The following is a 21,856-nucleotide window of genomic DNA, read 5'->3' on the forward strand; positions in this document are numbered from 1 at the left end:
TTGCTCCACATAGGAACTGGAAAATAGCTCACCAGACTGGCTGGAGAATTTATAAAATTAGAAAAACAAAGCAGCAAAAGGCCTTGGCTCAACAGCATTACTTTTAGACTGTCTGTCTCTTTGAAGTAACTAGTCTTGAATCAGTTTAAGAACGTCAGCCAAGACAAACACTCAGGTCCATTTGGGAGCTTTGCTTCAGAGCAGCACATTAATACTCTGTAAGGAGATGCAGGGCATGTAGTGGATGTTTTCTTTATCAGCAGCCCTAATCATCCCAAAACTCTCTTGCTCACTGTTAGCACACCCTCCTGTCAAGACTGCATCAGACATAGATGAGGTGTCTTACACAGTGCTTAGATTTATCCTGCAAAAAACCTGGGATAACTGATCCTCTCCTCCAGAAAATGCACCACACAGAAACACTGGGGTTTTCAGAGGCTGGCCTTGTCCCTGCCGGGCATGCACTATCTATACCAGCAGCAGCTGCTCCAGTTAATGCACTCCTCTTTCTCTGTAGCCTCCCTGGAGACTAAACAGACCAAAACACTGTTCACAGAAGATGGCCAATAAAAAGGACAGGTATCAAAGGGTCTTGCTGACTAGAGCAACCAATCTCAACAGTAACAGTACGTTTAGTTAGGAAAGTCCTTGTCTTTGTACCCCCTTCACACGCTTTCTGTAAGTGTTAGGAGATGAGCCCTGACTCAGACTTGGCTCCTTATTCCTACAGATGGCCTTACAATGAGTAAATTCTTGCTCTTAGCACAAGAACTAGTTGCAGGGCTGGATTATCTATGCTGATTCTTTGCAGTCAGGAAGATATGTGGTCCTACTTAATGTCTGTGCAACTGACTGTTTGGTTTTTTTTACCTTTACTGTCAAGAGTAGCAAATAAGAAGGACATGTCTCCTCACAGAATGGAAGTGAAGAAAAAAACCCTGGATACTGTAAAAAATCTAGCCAGAGGCTGCCACCTTTTCTGTTGTTATGCATGTAATACACAGGTAGCACTGTAGTGCATTATATTACTTCATATAATAGTGATTGCCACACCATTGCCTGCACCAGGAACTCTGCATATTAGGCTTCCCCCAAAGCTGTTCTGCATGGGCACATCCCTGTGGTGACTTCTGCAAGAAGGCAGGGCGATAGCAGCTCTGAGTACCTCAGAGATCTGTCCCATTTCCACAAGCAATTCTCTCTGGTAAAGGTATGAATAAACAGCAGCTTGTTCTACCTTGCACAGATGGAGAAAACCATGCTCCTCTGCTGCTGCTGCAGACCATTCATTCCAAGGTGCTCAGTTCTGTTCTGCCACATTCTCCTGGGGCCTGTTGCGAGGACACACAACCTTCAGCTAACCAAGTTTCCTACTTTCTTATTGTCCGTCATAAATCTCACAGCTGCCTCATTTTAGGGTACTCTTCAGAGAGAAAAGAGTGACATTTGGGTACAAATTCAAAATGAGATAAAGCAGCTTAAACAAAGGCTGGTTTGTGTTTTATTGCTCAGGAAATAGACAAATCTGTCTTCAGCAGACGTCTTATGAGCATTTAAACTTGCCATTTCACAACTGGGAAACACTAATATCGCTTGGCATCTTCGTCTGAGGGACTTGGGTGGCTAGAGGGGAGGGGATGATGGCTGTTCTGTAGTGATGTTCACCTAGGTGACAATGAAATCCTTTTGGACTTTTCCAGCTGGTGTTCCTGTGGACAACCTCCATCTGCAAACGTAGTTTGTTTTTATACCTTGAGTGATAGGAGAACACAAGGTCTGGCCAAGCAGAGGGCTGAGGTAGCAACTTTCTCCATGCTGGGAGACTCCCACATCAGGACATATTCGAGGCAAATTCAGCTTCAGTGCCAATGTGCTACCTAAAGAGAAGCTGATTGTGTCCCCCCAGTGTTGGTCCACATCAGTCCAAGTGGTCATCTGGGAGAGGGGGTTTCCTTCTCTGGAAAGCAGGCTGAGTCAATATGGAGCATGGAAAGAAGGCTGCAGGCCAAATCCTTGTACGGAACATACAATGGCAAGTTACACAAGGAATTTTGATGTTTCCAAACTTGAGTCACTGAACTGGTACTTGACATAATCCGTTGTGAACATACTGCTGGAGGCAAGTCTTTTTGCTGTATTAGTTATTTTCACAAGTTCATTCCTGTTTTTCTTCCCTGTAAATCCTGTGGTTCCTTTTTTTTTTTTTTTTTTTTTTTTCCCCCTCTTTTTCTTTTCCTGAAGGTATTTAATTAAAATAGCAGTTTAAGAGTTAGTACTGGTTTTGGCATACAGGCCAGACTAGGATTTGAAATAGATTTATTCTTTTTGCTGGCTATTCTTTCAGGATGGGCAGGACCCAACCTGAAGTTGCCGTCTGATCCTTAGTTGAGAGGACTTTATTAAGGCTCTACTATTCTGGTCACAAGGAAAACTTCTTTTATATTCTCACTTTTACTATAGTGTAGGAGCTGGGGATTTAGTTTGGAAAGTACAGAATCATGGAAAATTGGGCTGAGAGGGACCTTGTGAGATGGTCTAGTCCATTCCCCTGTCTCAAAGCAGATCATACATTCCTAAACTGTTTCTAATGAAAGGTCCCCCTAACTTAACCTTAAAACCTCAAATTATGGAGATTCCACAATCTCTTTAGGCAATCTGTTCCAATGTTTTTCTATCTAAAGGATACATGTTTACCCTCAGTTGATTCTGTTTAATACTTCATTGTGCAGCAAAACTTGAAAGGAGATTGAACACAGGAAAGCAAAACACAGGAAGTAGAAAGGACCTCCAATATTATCAATGCCAGTTCCTTACTGTTAGAGGCAACCATGTCAGGTAAAGCGTTCCTGGTATATGTGCAGAGCTCAATATTTCAGCTCAACTTGTTGACCTTTCTCCCTAAATGCTCAAAACAAATTCTGCTGAGAACTTCATCTTTCTCAAAGTTAAGAATCTCCTGTAAAGTAGAACCATGAAATCAGAAGAACATTACAAAGCCTGTGAGAGAGTTTCTAGGTATATAGTGTGCAGGTAATATTTTTACAAAGTCCCAGAAGATTTGCTTGCTAATAGACATGGTCAAATCTCAAAAGTGAAAGGTAGATCCCTCCTGAAAATTACAATTTATTCTGAAACAGATGATGATACTTCAAAGTTTCCCAAGACAGTGTTTGAGATGTCACACAAAAAAATCAGTATTCATCAGGACTGCACAAAATGCTCCTAACTTTCAAGAGAACTACATCTGAGATAGGATAGTGATATTGGGCTCAGGAAAAAAAACCTGTGACTCTTAGAAGAAGAAGTCATAGAAAGTGTGGAAGGAGAGAGGCTGGGTGGAAGTCAAGTCAACACAGAGTTAATGAGAAAAAGTAAGACCAAATTCAGTAGAATTGGAGAGCAAATTTTCTGAGCTGAGGATGAGGAAGATGTTAGGTCAGAGCTGGGAGGAGCTCTTAACTTCAGTTATCTCCTAAATGTTTAACATGAAAGACAAGCATGACTGTCAGATACGATTGTTCTCATCTTTACCAATGTCGTAACTGATGCTTCAGACAGTATTTGCCAACCCCAATGTATCGAGGTATCCTTCAAGATACAAGATACAACCCCATGTGTCAAGGTATCATTGAAGATATGAAATGGCATGAGGTACCTGTGTTTAGGTAGCTGGATTCCACTCCTTATGACACACGACTGAATTTAAACTCCAAAGAAAGCCTTGTGTAATCTTAAATTATGTGAGGTCAGAATCTTTGTCCTTGTCCTGTAGCAGCTGTACCAACTTAGTTGAAAGAGCTTGTAGGTTATAATCATACCCCATGGTGCAGCTATACTAGCAGAACGCAATGGCCCAATGGAAAGGACAACCCTTTCAGACAGGACGTGCTGGAGTACTGAATATTATCGATGACTTTTTAAATTCAAAACTAAAGCAATCCAAACCATCATTGAGATGTAGCTCTCCCAGAAGAAACATTTTTTTCCAATGCTCATAACTCAAAATGAGTCACACTTGATTAACTTCACTTGGACCAGGAGACTAATCATGGGATGCTATTTGTAATTTATTTAAGGAAAGTCAGAGAGAGCATTAGAATAACATTCAGAATGGAAAACATGTTATAACCTTAACATAGTGTCACTGTTATAACGTAATGAAAACAGAGAACTAGGAACCTTCTCTATTAGCAGGTGTTGCTTTTTTTTTTTTTTTTTTTTTTTTGTGTGTGTCTACTCTCCAGTGGAAAAGTTATTAAATATATGTGAGACTCCAATCCAGAGAGCAACTGTCCAGCTCAGTTATTGGTGGGGTAATAGATCAGAAAGTTTCACCTCCTCCTTCTCCTCACAGCTGCCCCGCACACATGCACACACACACAGAGGCCAGGAAATTCTACGCCTATAGCACCTACCTTGGGTTTGAAGGCGATTAATTTCAGGACCATCTCAACAGTGAAGAGGCCAGTGAAGAGCATGTTGAGGATATTCATGGCTTCCTTGAACATGCAGCTCTGACCGTAGTGCTGAAAAATAGCATCCCGGTAGCAGCATGAGGAACAGACATCAGCTAGTTAGGAATCCACAGGGCCCCTCCTGATCTCCCTTTATGTTGAGGTTCTCTAAAGAAAACCCCAGCACGCTCCATTTTTTCAAATTAGAATTCCCATCTCCCTTCACACATAAGCATTTCTATACCTCCAGCCATTTTTGCCATCTGGCTCTGGATCTCCTATCTTTTTAAAAAAATCTTTTTGAGTAGGGTCTACCAAAATCACACTTATCGTTCCGGCTGAGGGCTCATTGTAAATTTGTATAATGGTACAAGGCAGTCTCCAATTGTGTTTGTTATCTCAGCCTTCCCTAACACTTAGATTACTTTTTTGTTTGATTGCTACTGCACAGTGAGCAGGGGTTTCACTGAGCTGTTCATAATGATACCAAGCCATTCCCCAAGTAATTACACTTAATTCAGGATTCTGCAAAGTACACGAGCGGCTCAAATCACATCTTCCCAATATGCATTATCTTGCATTTGTCAACTCTGAATTAAATTTGCAATCATGCTACCCATTCACTTAACTTTATTAAGATCTTATGAAGTTACTCTCCATCTTTTATTGATTAATTAGAAGTAGTGTCTTCTGCAAATGTTGCCACCTCACTCTTCATATCCCTATTTCCAGATCATTATACTTGAGAGATTGCACTGCCTTATTCTAAGGTCATCTTCCAGTTCATGTTATAAGACCCCATTTGTAGTTGCTTAGCTTTGATAAACTTTAACCAGCTGGGGTGAATTTTCATATTCTGCATTGACTCAGGGTGATTGATTTAAAGGAGTTTCAGCTAAAACAATTCAGCTGCAGCTGAAAACCAGGCCAGGGAAAAATATATTGTTGAGGCATTTTCAAAATTTCTTGTAACATTTTCCTTGAAAGACTCTAGTGCCTGCAGGACTCTGCTTAAAAACTTGCAAATTTAGTGGAATGTGGCTTTTGTGTTTGCTGTCCATTAAAATTTTTGACCCAAATCTGGCCACAGTACAAGCCATTGAAAAACTATGCTTTTCTCAAGATGGATATAGACTTCCCAGAATCTCCAGAGATGCTATCCTGCCTGTGGGCTCAGAAACATTTCACAGCTTCTAGCTCTACCAGCCCTGGGCATGTACTATTGTCACAGCAACTGAGCACACTTCAAAGCTTCAGAGTGAACATAATAGTCCCTCTCTATCGCTTCATGACAGCAGGGCAGTAGATACTTCAGCTGAGAACAGAGCACTTTCTTGTGCTCATGCTGCCTCACTCCTTTATTGGTACCTTAGGCAAGACAGCAGAGGAAGCATTTTCAGTGGGGACGGGAAAGAGCTAGACCAGATGAAGAAAAAGTAGGGAAGTCAAGAAATCTAGTGAGATTGGACTGGAGACAGTGAGAGAAAATAAGGTGAAAATTGACTGTGAATATAGACTTAGACTGTTAGTGAGTAGTAGGAAAATGAGGCTAGTTTTGGTGGGAGGCTGGTAGTGGGGCAGACTGGGATGGATCTAGTGGAAAATGTAGTGGTGGGATGCTAACGTCAAAAGAAAAGTTGGTGTAGGAGTGAAAGGGGAGTTGGACTCACAGTAAGGGACAAACTAGAGAAGGGAACAAACTGTAGCAGACAATCGAATGGAAAGGGCAGAGAGAAACCAGAAAGGAGGTCCATGGAGGGGTAACTGCAATCTCCTCCCATGGAGGGGAGTCTGTATAGTGAGGAGAAGAGAAGGACTGGTTGAGGCGTGGGAATCTGAACTGTCTGAGCCACTGACCAGCCAGGGAAGAGAGTTCAGAGACTGACTGGGTGAGGGGGAAGAATGGGTTTTAGGGAGGAAAATGACAGGCAGACTAGCTCTTAAGCAGACAGAGCATAGAAGACAACAGGGCTTGAGTGGCCAAGGAAACTGGGAGTGCAGAGATAGGCTTAGCAGGTGGAGTCTGGGACCGACTGAAAATGAAAGGGAGGTGAGAAAGGCCTTGGGCAGAGACAGACTGGAAGGAACAAGCCAGGAAAGTACAGACTTGGGGAAATGTACAGACCAGTTTGTGTCTATGAGGGCCCATTTCCCGACTGAAAGGAGCTGAGACTTCTTTTTTTTGTAAGCTGGCTACTTAGTAAAGGTTTTGACTCCTTCCCCTTTAATGCTGTTCCACCTCCATGTGGTGATCTACCATCTCTATTTGCTATTCTTGTAGATCCAGCTGCAAATGTTTCTTTGGTGGATTCACATTAGATGTTTGGAAAACCTTCCCACAGTAAGGAAAATGAATGCACAGCACAGCAGGTAGTCAGGCAATCCGTAGCATCAGTAGGCAAACACTTATCAAGAAATGCTTCAGGTGGAGCTGATCCTGCCTTTTGGTGATGGGTTAGACAATATGGCCTCTAGAGATTCTTTCTAGACAGCTTCTATGGTTATTAATACAGAATAAAGGAGATACTAGGGCCTTCCTACCCTCTATCCCCAGTTTCTTTGATTGCCTTGTTTGTCAAAATATTTGTTCTCTACTTTTTAACACAGAAAAGCCCCAAATTTAGAATTCAGATTTCAGGTGAGTGGCAGTTCCGGGCTTATTGCTACATTTCATACAAGACAAGTCAGAATTGAGAAATCACTTGTTATTCTAGTGGCCACTAAATTGGGCTGTGATATAACTGTTGTTTTTTTTTCATTTGTTTGTTTTTAAGGACTTAAAACAGAATTGTTGAAAGCATCAGATATTAGCAGGAAGAGGACGAGAGGCAGATTCCTCATTTTAACTAAATGTCATCAGGAGTGAACATGGTACAATGGTTTTTATCATGTCCCTGTCCCTCTCCCTCAATACATGGTGAGAAGGTGAAAGTAGGTCTCAGCCTCAGCTGTTTCTATATTTTCCCCAACAAAGTCTAATAATTCACCACCTGTAAGGTTTTCTCCTTGCTTACTTACTTGCATGGCCAGGCAGATGGTGTTCAGCAGGATCAGAACGAACATCAGGTATTCAAAATAGGTGGAGTTGACCACATACCAAACTTTGTACTGGTACTGGTTTTTAGGAATGTATCTCCTCAGGGGCCGGGCTTTCAGGGCATATTCTACACACTGGCGCTGTGAAAGAGGCAGGGTAGATTTAAAACTTAAACCCAAAATACAGGGTTGGTCAGCTACCTCCAAATTTAATAAAAATACATGTTTCAAGTTTTTGATTAAAATGAAAATGCGTGGTAGAATGCTTCTTTCAAGTCATAATCTGAATGTGCAAATTCTACCTGTTGAAGAGTTCCAGATGCATTTACTTTGGCCAGACAACGCTGCCATGCTCATCTAATCCCAGTGAACCAAATGGTACAGCACACATTTTAAAGTAAATGTTGTCCCTTGAGCAAATCTTACAGCAAGTTATTTTACCTGACTCCTGAAAGATGGCAGTGAAGACAGCTTATTGTTTTATCTTGTAGCAATCTTCACATGTTCCTCTCTGTATGTGTTTCTTTTTAAAATGCTTATTCTCAATGTATTTTCTACCTTTAGTGGCAACAAGGCGTTGTAAATTACCTGGTTTTTGTCCAGCTCACAGTTCTTGTACTCTTGTTCTCCTTGTTCCTGAAATGTGACGATGACGAAACCAACGAAGATGTTCATCATGAAGAAAGCAATGATGATGATGTAGATAATAAAGAAGATGGAGATCTCAACCCTGTGATTATAGATGGGTCCCACATCCTCCATGTGGGAATCAATGGACCTATACAGCAACCTGAAAGCAAACAGGAGCCCAATGCAGAGAAAATCTGCAACTGCCTTGAGGCCTTATAGGTGATGTTATAAAGTTTTACTCTGTGATTTTCTTCTACTTGTATCAAAATTAATTCATCCACAGATGCACAGACTTGCACCGATCTGAGTGTAAACTCTTGCAAAAGAGAAGATAAGGGTCTTACTAAGTTTACACATTTGAACCTGTTCAGGGGTGAAATGTTTTCAGTTGAACAATTAAAATTTAAAACAAAAGCATGCCCTTCAGTTAACAGAAGACAGGAGAGTCTGTTGTTGGAAAATGAGTTTTGTGAGAAAAGGGGATCTCAACACTTTTAACATTTGTTAATGCTGCTGTTGGCATCACCCAGTGACATAGGTGAGGGTCAGCCACCTGATACCCAGCATGTCCATGTCACTCTGTCAGAGTGGAACTGTGGGAGTCCTTGGCCCCGGTGGCACAGACAGCACAGCCTGGTAACACATCCCATGTCTGCCCGTATGGTAGAGATAGCACTGCTGTGTTTCATATTGCCCTGCTGGCTCCATTGGGAAACTTGCAATACCTAGCAACACTGGTAAGTGTCTGACAGGCATTTTATATCCATTTATATACATAATATTTGTAACAAATATTGCTATCCCTGCTACTACTGGCAATCATTTTTTAAGAGGTAGAGACAGTGCTGTGCACTGTTTACAAGTAGAGGAACAGCAATTCCTGCAGGTCCTGAGGAATTTACAAAGTACATAATATTACAATGACTGCTGCTACTATTGCTATGTTTAATGCTTTAGACTTATTTGAATACTTAGAATGGGAAAGACTATGCTCTGCATTTTAATTTTCTCTTTGGAAATGAATGAGGACATTGCTAGTGTTGCACCGGCCCAAGAAGCACTCACTCTGGCCAGCCCTCAAAGGTTGAGACAGTGAAGAGTGCCATCATGGCAGTCAAGACGTTGTCGAAGTCAAACTTGCTGTTCTCCCAGCTCCGGGGCTGTATCATCGGTTGGTTGACCTCACCATCCTTGTACGTAATGTAGTACCCTCTGTGGATGGAGAGCAGAGAGAGAACATGGCAGAACTGCACTTCCAGTATGAGGCCCGGAGAGTGGGTGGCCAGTGAAGGGAGCTAACTGGGAAAGGTCAGACCCACCTGCATTCTGCTGCTGTCTGCTTGGAGCTATCAGTGCAGCTGTACAGCTTGCCCTTGAAAAGGAAGAAAGAGGAATGAAGCTTCCTTTCCTGACTGTGCAAGGGTTAGGGCAGATCATGTAGCAAGGAGACTGCATCTACTACTTGCTTAACCAACTATGAGTATGTTTAAATGCTCATTTGCAGGCAGATGTGAGCAAACTGGATTGAGAGTTGCCTGCATCTGGGTAGTTCAGAGCACAGGCTTTCATCTGCTTGCACAGTACTTCTATGTGTATTTTCTGAGGTGCATGACCACTGAGTGCTGCAGAACACTTGTCAGAAGGGTGGTGAAGAGCAAAGAAATAAAAGCAGACATAAAGAAGTGAATGAATAACCTCCCATAATTATCTGGCATGCCTCTTCCTCTACAAGATGAGGGGTAGACAGCCTGCAAATACCAATCCTTTGGAACAGCCCCCTTCATCTCTCTGGCACTAAGTCATGCCACAAGCTGTTTAGGGAAGAAGGTGATGTTACTGATGATTTCTTATAATTCTAGATGGAAGGCAGGAGCTCTGAATATGCCTGATCCAGTTTTGGGGAACTGCTGGTAGCAGGAGCCCAGGTAACACTGACAGTGCCCTAAATGTTTTGCCTTTCACACAAAGGACTCCATCTCCCCTTCATCAGGCTTCTTCACACTATTTTTCTTCACACCCCATAATACAGCTCAGTGCAATGGATGAATGAATGGGCTCAATGGTTTTACCTTAAACAACTGAACTCCAATGCAGGCAAACATGAACTGCAGCAAAGTGGTGACAATCACAATGTTTCCGATGGTTCGGATGGCGACAAACACACACTGGACCACATGCTGCAAATGGAAGATAGGAACAAAAGTAACCTGCAGGATTGTTCTGAGCTGCTCTGTCTAAGGGAGAAACCCAAGACTAAAAATACAAGTAAAACAATTTCATTTAACTATTGCCCATTAAGTACTGTCTCAGGAAAGGGGAGAGAAAATAAACATGTTACACTCCTCACTGTACTCTTAGAAGCAGGCAGAAAGGGATAGGAAAACACCAGACCTCAGCTCTCTGAAACTTCCAGCAGGACCAGCTTACATAGTCAGGCACCCACCAGCCCACAGGAAGGAGTTTATCTAATACAAAAAAGCTATGTTAAAATAGGCTTGTAAGCCCATCTAGCAAACTACATCATTTAGCCTCAGTGGTAATGCTGGGCCACCCAGCTGGAAAGCCGCTTGGCAGGAAAGAACCTGGGGATCCTGGTGGACACCAAGTTGAACATGAGCCCTCACTGCAAAGAAGACAAATGGTATCCTGGGCTGCATTTGGCAAAGTACCTTCAGCAGGTTGAAGGAGGTGGTCCTTCCCCTCTGCTCAGCACTGGTGAGGCCATACCTGGAGTACTAGGTCCAGTTCTGGGCTCCTCAGTACAAGAGAACCATGGATGTACTTGAGGGAGTCCAGCGAAGGGCCATAAAGATGATTAAGAGACTGGAGCATCTCTCCCATGAGGTAAGGCTCAGATTGCTGGGGCTGTTCAGCCTGGAGAAGAGAAGGCTTGGGGGAATCTTGTCAATGTATATTGACCTGAAGGGATGGTGCAGAGAAGGCAGAGCCAGGCTCTTTTCAGTGGTGCCCACTGACAAGACAAGACCCAACCGGCACAAACTGAGACACAGGAGTTTCATCTGAATGTTGGGAAACACTTTTTTTACTGTGAGGGTGACTGAGCATTAGAACAGGTTGTCCAGAGAAGTTGTGGTGTCTCCTTCCTTGGAGATATTCAAAAGCCATCTGGGCATGGTCCTGGGCAACCTGCTCTCAGTGGCCCTGCTTGAGCAGGGTTGTTAGACAAGACAACCTCCAGAGGTCCCTTCCAACCTCAATCATTCTGTTTTTCTACTGAAACATTACTTGAACCATTGCAAAAGTCCTTGTAGCCTGAAATAACTTGAATTTATAGTTTACAGAATGCATTGGGACTCTTCTAACCTTTAGTCCTTTGGCTCTGTTGATGGCCCTCAGTGGTCTAAGGACTCGCAGAACACGCAGGATCTTCACCACATTGATGGCACTGGACCTGGAAGAAGGTATTGGAAAGTTTGAGAGAGAGCAATATAGGGACTGTGCTGCAAGGGCAGATGGATTTCACCCACTCTTTCTTGTTTTAAATCCTACATAGCCTTGGACTGCTTAGGATAGTTAGAGAGTCAACTCTTTGCTATGGCACTTCAGGGGTAAGGGAACTACTCTCTGATATTACCTTCATAGGTCTTGCTTCCTGATCTGCGCAGGCTTAGTATACATTCTCCTGACTTTCACCATCTGTGCTGTATTAATGAGGGGAATTAAACATGGGCAGGGTATTTTTTTAAGCAGGGCAAGCTGCCAAATGTTCTGTAGATACCTATGATATGGAAATTGTGCCAAGATGTAGTCATCACAGGACATTTGCAGATAAGGCTCACAGAAGCACTTCACTGAAATATTCATAGAAGAGTGGAAACTCCAGGTTAGTCCAGCATTAAAGGTATACTGTCCACCTAGAGTATGATCCTGCAATGTGTTTGGCCTCTGATCCCACAAATCAATTAAACACGTAAATAAATTTAAGGATGTGGAAACTCCCACTGAATTGATTAGGACAACTTAAGTACTTAAGTACTGAACACAACTATCTACTACAACTGAGCTCTCTGCATCTTCCAAGACTAAAACCCTGACTGAGAATCTTCTCCATGCTGTATGACACTGAGCCCCCCTACTGATTTTGGAAACATTTTTTTTTGCTAACATATTAAGAGTCTAGATAGGTCTGTAAGAAGGAAACAGCAGGTCAAAACAAGCACTGTGCCATTCTTAAGACCTTGACTGAAAGCCCAAAGGACCTGACAAATCCTTCTGCTTGACTTAGCTCTGGAACATAATATACATGAGCTGCTAAACTGTAATGGTAACAATTAGGAGCTTATTTCTTATCAGATGTGATACTACTTAGGAAACTCACTATCCAACACATAGAGTTCCACATAGTCAAGTAAATCTGTAAACTTATTAAGCAAATTAACAGATCAACCAAGACAAAGTGGCGCAACAGAAGCAGGATCAACTGTCTCTGCCAACAGTACTCTGCAGATCCTCACACAGCTCAAGTGCTTGATGGTCTTCCATTGACCAAGACCCGCAACATCTTAGGAAGTAGCAAAACATTATCACCCCATTTTCCAAAGAGGTTATGAGACCTCTAGGAGGGAACAGTCACTTAACTGCCCTGAACTGATACAGTGAATCAGAGATCTTGGAACAAAGCTAAGTGTCGTGATTCCCAATGGAACACGTTTCTCATTTGCTCTTTCTAGAAGACGGCCCCTCCAAGTCACTAGTGTAGCATTTCCCAGTTATTACCTCCCCTCTTGAGGATGAATTTTAATGATCTTGAATAATCTGAGAAAAATACCTCCAGGCTCATGAGAAAAATCTTACCCAGATAAGACAATGAGCCTGAGGTATCACCTCCCAACCTGGCCCTACAATGCCCCAAAACCAGCCAGTTGAAAGTAGCTCACTCACTGGATCCCAAAGGAGATGAGAGAAACGCTGACCACCAGCAGATCTAAGATGTTGAAATAGTTTCTGCAGAAGGAGCCCTTATGGAGGAAAGCCCCGTATGCGGTCATCTGCAGGAAGGCACATGAAGACACAAACACACTTTGCCATTAGCATCTGTTCAGAAACCAAACCCAGCTGGTTGTGCTCACAATATAGAATTGGGGAGGGGCAATATTTCTAACACATCAGACAATTTACCCCCAGACCCCAAAGGAGAACTTGAGTCCCCATTGAAAGAAAAGAGAGTGAAGAAGACAGTAAGATAATTATGAAAGACCTAACTAGGGAAAGACAATACGAGGTTCAGTGAGGAAAATACGCACTTTGAGTGCATAGAGTACATAATGTTTAGAATCAGCAAAGCAGCAGAATGACTGTTTGCAAAAACTACTCTGCAATCATATGCTTTTCTCCTTTTCTTCAATATCAGAGGACACTTGTGAGTATGATGCTTGTATTATATAAAGGCCTCTTTAGCTAAACTAAATAAAATATATAAAATAAAAAGGGCTCTTTTGTAATGTTTTTCAATGCTTAGGCCAGCTGCAGTGGACAGTTGAGCTCTCTTCCCTCCATGAAGAAAAAACAGAATCCCTCAGAGGTTTGATGTTTTAGAGCTGAACTGAAGCAACTGGAGGAATTCCTGCTCTCTTCAGTTTTCTCCTTCTGTTCAGCTCAATCCTGTATCCTTTTCCTATCCCTATCCAGCTTCTTCCATTTTTATTAATGCAGTTGTATTTTCCCCTTGGTTTTCCTCACAAAGCCCAAGGTAAGATTTCTAGAGACAGAGTGGTTTCTTTGTGGAGGTAATCATTATGAACATCACCCAGCAGAGGAGGGAAAAATTTTACATATTTTACAAGGGACCTTCTGCCCCATCTTGGTCTGAAGGGGTATTGAATACCTGCTGGCTTTGAGGAAGATGTCACAGCTCCAGAACTGGATTAAGTGACAGTGTAAACAGAAATGGATCTTGGCCACAATATCAGACCTAAGCACTTCCAAGCTCAGAATTTGAATTTTAGACTGAGCTCAGTTACGGAATGCGACTAAATGGGTCTGGCACTGTTAGGAGAGTGAGGTGATGGGGGTATTTTTACCACCTCACCTTAGTGAGGGATCTAATGTAGGTGCTTTGAAGAAACCCCATCCCCAGAACTGCTAATGCCCTTCTATTACCTGGGTTAGGAACACAGGCTTCTAAATTTGTTCCTCTGAATCTCATCTAAGTTAGGTGTCTAAAGTAACTTGAGCAGACACCATGAGACTGTTCCTCAATGACGAGCTCTAGCCAGACTCACAGACAAGAAGTGTGAACTAGAAATTCAAACCAGAGTTTTCTGGCTCCTGCTAATACCTCAGGGTGGCATACCTGCTAGGGGTTTCCAGCCATGCCTACCTGTGATTATTCAGAGAAGAGTAGAAGGGCACATGGTATATCAGATTATTTTTTTCACCAAACATCCATGACATCAGGGAACTGACTATCAATCAGTCAGACAGAACTTAGAAGGGAGGGAAGTATAAACTCTGATCTTGGCTTAGAATTTATACTTATAAACACATTCAATTGGGGAGGGGGGGATGGGTTCTTGCCATTACAAAGGTGGTAAAGGTGCCCTTTACTGGTTAGATTTTGTATGGCAATCTTGAAAGAAAGGAGACACCATTGAAATCAGGAGGGGAAGCTCTGCTAAGTTTAAGTTCTATACAAACTGTGGTTCTCTTAAGCCTGTTGAGAGATTTTGTTATCTCAGAAGAGACCCTCAAAGAGTGTATAATCTATGTTTGCCTCACATCTGGGCCATTGAACAAGCTTTTAGGATGCCAATTAAAAAAACTTGGTGGTCACCTTGCTAACATTCACCAGGCTCCACCATGGCAGTGTGAGGCTTGCAGGTGTCACCAGCAACATGAGGGGGGATGAAGCTTGTTTCTCTCCAGCCTTGGATATCCTATGGCTATTTATTCTCTTGTTTCCTACCATTTACACTAACTTTGCTGTTGTGCAAAACATTGTGCTCAATGCAAGGCAGCAGAGAAACACGCACTGAGAAACCAAGCGACTTGTGAGGCAGGAACTGACAGGATATGAACAGAAGAATTTCTTAAACATTTGTAGTCCTTGCCCTCCTCTCCCACATGAACCCAGAGAATATCCAGGGGTGCTGACATAAACCCACTGAAGTTAAGAGGAGGACACTGGGAAGGCTCAGGTACTATGCAGTACACTGCCCTGATGAAAACAGCAATATACCAATAAGTTGGGTTAGGTTCTGCTTCTGCTGAAGTCATGAGGAGTGTTACCATTTGCTTCAGTGGGAGCAGAATTAGTAAGTTCAAACAGGTGCCTTGAACTATGCTTTTATTTTTAAATGTTGCTGTTGAGATGTTTTCCTTTTTTGACAGGCCTTTTTGATCAGTCATTTGGTATGCGCATGTTCAGAATTATTGTTTAAACACAGATGCACACTGCACACAAGCAGAATATGTACATCTCTGGAGAACATTATGGCTATGGTGATGTTAAGTCATATCAAAAAGCACGTTTCTCTACAAAAATATGCAGGGGCCACCCTGCTTGCCAGCCTTAGGTATGGATACTGTTATTAGGGTCTTGAGCTGCAAGATTTGAGCAGCTCTAAGGTACTGCTTGCCAGAACTTAGAACTAGCTTGCTGAGAAAAAAACCCCAAGCTGCCAAATGAGCCTAGCATTTAGAAAGCCAGAACTTTGCTCAATTACTGTTATTTAAATTATTAGCCTACCAATTTGGGAAAATTAGAGTTAAGAACAAGGTAGCCTATTTTTATTTTATTCCCAGATAAACCATCCTCCTGCACATTTCCTTTGGTATAGAGCACGTTCCTGGGAAACAGGCAGCCAGGTTTCAAACAGGCAATGCAGCAATTTTCATTCGCAGCTACAGTCTTTGGTGTTTCAGTGATTTGTACTCTTGGTTATCTTTCCACACCTAAAAAGTGAGCTTCTGCACTGTGCTCCCTATCTCCTACTTGACTGTGCACCCTGTAACCTTACAGAAGTGATTAGCCACCTTCTGGCCTGGCCTTATCATGACTTGTGCAGAACGGAAACCTTCCCTTTGGGTTGTTGCATGTGTAAGAGGAGGTGTATGTGCTCAGGGTTCCTTGCACAGCAAACAAATCCTGTTTTGGACAGACTGGCCAGGGTAGAGAGAGAGAAACTTATAGGGTGATGGCCTTTTCTTAGTCCCCTCTTGCTTTTCCCAACAGGATCATCCTTTCATTGCAATTCCCCTAAAAAGCATGGTTTTGATATAGGCTCTGAATTACATATTTGAATATAAAAATTTTACAGAAAACTTTTTAAGCAACTACCAAAATGTTAAAATCAAAAGAGAAACAATCCTTTGTGTAAAGATAATAATGGGGTTAGAAAAAAGAAAGAGAGAGCGATAGAGAGAAAGAAAGGAAGAAACAGAGAGATGAAGAAACAAAGAAAGGAAGGAAGGAAGAAAGAAAGGAAGGAAGGAAGAAAGGAAGGAAGGAAGAAAGAAAGGAAGGAAGAAAGAAAGGAAAAAAGGAAGGAAGGATGAAAGAAAGAAAGGAAGAAAGGAAGGAAGAAAGAAAAGAAGGAAGGAGAAAATGAGTGTATTGCTCAGATTGGTTACCTTAAGAATAATTTCTAATGTAAAGATACTAGTGAAGACATAGTCTGCATTGCCTAGGATCTGAAAAATAAGCACAATTGGGTTAGTGGTACTGAGCGTGACCCAGGAACAAACAGGCGTGTGTGTTAGCAACAGATAGTGGCAGAAAACTAGTAAGCTTGTGAACAAGTAATGGTAGAGAAGATGGGCACTTTACCTTCAGAGCAATTTCAATGGTGAAAATGACAGTAAAAACTATATCAAAATAAAAGAGAATCTGTAAAAACAAAAGGGAATAGGATTGGGGAGGGTAGATCAGTGACTGATCACTTGAATGGGAAATCACAGTTCAAAATCAAATACATATGCATTTTAACAAGGGAACAAGGAGGACTATATAGGAAATGGTTTTGTAACGACGTCCTGTTGAATGCAGTGAAGGTCCTGCCACAGAGGACAAGAAGCACATTACATGAAATCTTTTCCGAGTTACAATCCCATGAGGGCTCTAGAGGCAAAATAACTTTTTGGTTGTTGTTGTAGGACTTACTTACTTTTTTTTTTTTTATTTAAATTTGATAAAGAACAGATGATTCCAGGGTTTTCCCAAATAGACTTCCAAACTGAGAATACAAGGATGCCTGGTCTCTCAGTGGAAAACATGAGATTCCTTCCTATTAACTTCCATTCAGGCTTGTTCTGTGCCTCTCACAAAGCAAGAAAAGCAAACTGCAAATTTATGTTCTAGCTATTTTTTTTTCCTCTGTCCTGATTTGCCCTGGATTAGGATGAATAACAAAGACTCTGCCAATTGAACAGAATCCCAGCTCTTGTATTGCAACCATAATTTGGTCATGTGCTAAAGGTACCTAACTTAGATCTTGCATCTTTCTATTGGCATCCTGGATAACAGGCAAGCTGAAAAACTCATCATTCCCATGAACTTAGACCAGGTGATAGGGATACTGGTGGCATGCATAGCAGACCACAAAAAGTGTCCCTAGAGTGTCACAGAAGGCAACAGCAAGTCTGCAAGTGTCAAGTGATTTTCAAAGTAACATAATTGAGGACAGAAATGTCTTTCACTGCTGATCAATTAACATCCCACAAAAACAAATGAGAACTTTCTCATTGAATAATGGGACCAGAATTGAACTCTTTGTCTCCAATGTATTCTGCTATCCCAAGCCATTTTAGTGTTATCTACACTACATATGGTGAAAATCAAAAGTATCATGCCCTTGGATTATTGTTTTACCATAACCAAGTTCTAAACTGGAAGGCCAATATATGGAAGCTGGAGAAAACTAACCATTTGTGAAATTTAAACATTTACTGCTAAAACACTACTAAACATACAGCAGTAAACTGCCCTCTCCCATTCCACAGGTGTTTATTGTATCTCAATGCCTGTACCCTAACTCAGTTTATAGGTGGCTAGATTCTTACAGCTTGGCACGCTATGGGCAGTGGGGTAGCTACTGCAAACTACAGGGTTATTTTAATTTGCGCTCTTTAAGCATGATCCGAATCTGGACTAATTTGCAGACACTGAATGTCAAATGGGGGGATGTATCACTTACTGCTACTGTGTAACTTAAAATTCTTCAGGTCACTGCTCAATTTTTGACCTCAAGTTGTTCTCACTTCTTCAAAGCTGTCTTGGGCTCTATCAATTTTTGCATCATGGAGAATTAAAAAAGGGCCATTTCAGGGATGGACAAATCTCAATTGCGTCCTATATTAATTTACACACATTATAACTTGAAATGTCCCCTTGCATTGCTGCCTTGTAGGTCCTGACATTTGGTTATTATATCAATGGAATAATTTTATAATCAATGGGCCAGATTCATGGGTACTCTCAGGCTGTTTTGCATGACACCACCGACATAAAGCAGCCATAAACTTGATTAAAGTGAATGATTAAGCTGTACCTGCAGCTGCTTTACATCACCAGAGCACTGCAAAGCAGCTAGAGCATACTAGTGAATCTGGCCGCAAAGCTGCAGCTAGTAAAGGTGTCCCTTAGAGATGAAATCACTTCTAATGAAAATCACTTCTCCACCTGTGCAGGTAGTATCATTTATCAGCAGGCATATTTATTATTAGCTAAATAAGAATTTACTCTAGAATATATTAAAATGAATTTGCCAAGGTGCAAACAGGAGAATATTGTGAGCACACAAAGTCTTAGGACTTGCTTGGGCTTTAAAGGCTGTTTCATCAGATGGCGATGGACTTCCAAAAACTTGCTGCCTGAGCCCAGTGTGACACAAGAAAGATGCAGCCACTAGCCCGGCTGGACAGAAGCAGTGTCCAAGCCCCTTCACTAGCCCTTGCTGGGCTCTGTGTTCCTGTCTTCCTGCTCTGGGACAGTTTGTGTCAAGAGCAGCACCAGTCTCCATGAGTCCTTGTGCACAGGTTAATGCCCGATTAAGTTGTCCCAGAGTGAAGGTAGAGGCAGTTAGTTTGCTTTCAGCTTGCTTGCTTTCTTTCCATCCCAGGCCTCTGTGTGGGCACAGGGCAGGACACAGTCTTACTGTTCTACTGTCAAAGTGTAAAGGCAGACCACACCTGCAACCCAAACATCTTGTCAGTATCCCCTTGTATGATACATTTTAAACATCTGTACCTGCAAAAATTAAACACAGGTTTTCATGGAACATCAGTGGCTTCAAATACACAAGACAATGCTTTGCCCCAAACCTTCGGCTCTTTTATCCAGGTCAACCAGCTTCGACTACTTTTTTTTCCTCATTTAGATCTCTCTGCTACAGATTCTGTGGCACCTTCTGTGGCATATCAGAAGCCCATATGCCAGCTGACATCGTGCTGCAGCGCTAATACGTATTGACACACGTTTATCCCTACATGGTGGGCACACTCAGCTGTACACAAGTGGGTCATTGGTGGCACAGGTTTGATTATATTATTTAGCACCCTCCTTCAGGGCAAAATGCAAAGCAGCTCTGAGATAAGCTCAGGAATAAACCTCCATTAACACCTTCTCTATATGCACATATGTGTTTAAATGCATGCTCAGGCCAAGATATTTCAGGGAGGTAGAACACTGAGCATTAAATTAAGGTTTTATTATTAAACAAAAAAAAAATCATCCCACTCTAAGCCTTGCAAGCTCTTCCAGCATAAAGGCACCAAAATGCCACTGCAGACAGCACAGATCAGAAGTCTCACATATGACTGCTAACTCTTCTGATTTCTGCAATGACCCCAGACTAATGGAAGCAACCACTGGCAAAGTTAAGGGAGCATTGAACATTTCATTAAAGGCTAATAAGAATGGTCAGGAAAGAAGGTGAGAATGTATCTTCCCGCTGAATGCCCTCCTTTCCTTCCCCCAGACTGGTGAGGAGAGGAGCACAGCATATTTTCTGAGGGTTATCTCAAATTTAATGATAGCTTTGCCGCTTGCATTCCAACAGTCTGATTCAAACCTTGATTACACCAATTTCCCCCAGAGTGACTGCATCAAACTCAAGAATGTTACTCCTGATTTACACCAGTGTGAACAAAGTAAAAAATCAGGCTCTGGGCTTTTAAGTTCAAAAGAAAGCATGTGGCAGGAGAGCAAATGTTCCAAAGGAAACCTGTAAATTCCCCAAATTAGAATTATCTGTATCCCAACCAATGTTTCTACAGCCCACTTCTAATGCCTTAATCCCTGGGAACAATAATTTTGCTTCAGCCTCCTGTCCTTCCTTCCCCTACTCACGCTTCTGAAATGAACTAGAGGCCAAATTCTGCACTGACTCATTTTGCCTGCAAAACCCAATGATTTCACACGCAGCCTACAAAAGGCACAAATTAGGGAAGAGAGTCACTCCCAAAGCCTCTGATGCAGTCTTTTCTGCCTTTCCTGGCTTCAACTCACGATCTGCTTGTACCACACTTTTAATACACAGCGAGGGAAGGAGGATGGGAAGCATACTTGGTTCCTAAAGGAGAGGTGCCGGACGGGGTCCTCAGCTGCCAAGGAGATGCTGCTGAGCAAGATGAAAAATAGGATCAGGTTGGTGAAAATGTTATCATTAACGATTCGATGGCAGTGGACACGAAACCTGCAAGAGAGAGGAGAGGCACAACTTTATCTCTCAGAGAACAGCAAGACCTGGGAAACATTCCCCCCTCCTCTTTTGCCAGCAGGACTGGCCCTGGAGGATTGTTCTGCAGAGCAGCTTCCCTCTGCCCCAGCAACAGGAGAACGATGGGCCCAGGCAGCTGTGCTTGCCCTGCTGGATGCTGGGCAGCCTGGGCTCTCCATATCATGCAGCGATGCACACGGCTGCCTGCAAGACTCATGCTCGATGCGTTTGAATGGAGAACAGTCACTCCTTCCTGACAGAGCCTTTTGTGATATAGATATGGTCTGAAACTTGTCAACCCCAAATTATATCCCTTGCTTTCATTCACAGAACCATTCCCCATTCTTGAAAGCAGCAGCAGAAGGCTTCAGGGTAGCCAATGTCTTCTTGACCTGGGGCTGGAGTGTCACTGAACAGGAGCTGTGGGGGATCTACCTTGCTAACAGGGCCCAGACCTGACCAAATGGATATAGGGCATGCTGGCATTTGCAAAGGGCTTCTGGGAGGACATCCTGTCATGCAGGGTGTCTGCTAAATGTCAGCCCAACATAAAGTGCTTGGTGGTCTTAGTGGGAAACTAGCAGGTAAAGAAGTAGCAGTCTCCCATCCAACAGCGGTATGCTTACTGGAGACTGTTACAACACCTTCCATATGTTAGCATCAGGATACAAAGAGTTAAACCTCCTAACAGTCCTATGCATAATTCTAGAGGCACTTCATTAATCTATTTAGCTCTACTTTTGGCTGTTAAGCCTACGAGCCCCTAATATAGCAATTTTACAGATGACTGCAGAGGTTAATGTACTTCTTCAACAAGTGACAGTGGGTGGGTGGCAAAGCTGGCACTAGAGTCCATGAATCCCAATCATCATCAGTCCCTCCCTGTTGCACATACCCAAGGAGGAGCGGCACAAGCCCTGCTGTGGAAAGACTAGCTTTGAATTCAGCTGTGCCTTTACAACCCTGCCTTACTTCGGGGCTATATTTGGAGGCCAAGTCCACAAGGAAGATATTGGGATACATGGTAGGCCACAGGCCACTGGGCAGTCAGCTCATTTC

At 42.5% G+C, this 21,856-nt stretch overlaps 1 protein-coding gene across 2 annotated transcripts in view; it reads right to left on the bottom strand.

Annotated features, from left to right (window-relative positions):
- The window catches only part of CACNA1C (calcium voltage-gated channel subunit alpha1 C), a 492,824-nt gene that overhangs the window by 72,558 nt on the left and 398,410 nt on the right, over positions 1 to 21,856 (bottom strand). Inside the window, exons 20-30 of one of the 2 annotated variants that reach the window (XM_049822255.1) lie at positions 20,644 to 20,773; positions 16,909 to 16,968; positions 16,713 to 16,772; positions 13,023 to 13,129; positions 11,445 to 11,532; positions 10,190 to 10,297; positions 9,440 to 9,492; positions 9,186 to 9,332; positions 8,079 to 8,280; positions 7,473 to 7,631; positions 4,416 to 4,526 (exon numbers count right to left, since the gene is read on the bottom strand). In XM_049822255.1, the coding sequence (XP_049678212.1) occupies positions 4,416 to 4,526; positions 7,473 to 7,631; positions 8,079 to 8,280; positions 9,186 to 9,332; positions 9,440 to 9,492; positions 10,190 to 10,297; positions 11,445 to 11,532; positions 13,023 to 13,129; positions 16,713 to 16,772; positions 16,909 to 16,968; positions 20,644 to 20,773 (1,225 nt within the window). The remainder of the gene's footprint in view (positions 1 to 4,415; positions 4,527 to 7,472; positions 7,632 to 8,078; positions 8,281 to 9,185; positions 9,333 to 9,439; positions 9,493 to 10,189; positions 10,298 to 11,444; positions 11,533 to 13,022; positions 13,130 to 16,712; positions 16,773 to 16,908; positions 16,969 to 20,643; positions 20,774 to 21,856) is intronic. The other variant, XM_049822254.1, reaches the window with a different exon arrangement.

This window comes from Accipiter gentilis, chromosome 18, assembly GCF_929443795.1.
Source record: "Accipiter gentilis chromosome 18, bAccGen1.1, whole genome shotgun sequence".
Lineage (NCBI taxonomy): Eukaryota > Metazoa > Chordata > Aves > Accipitriformes > Accipitridae > Astur > Astur gentilis.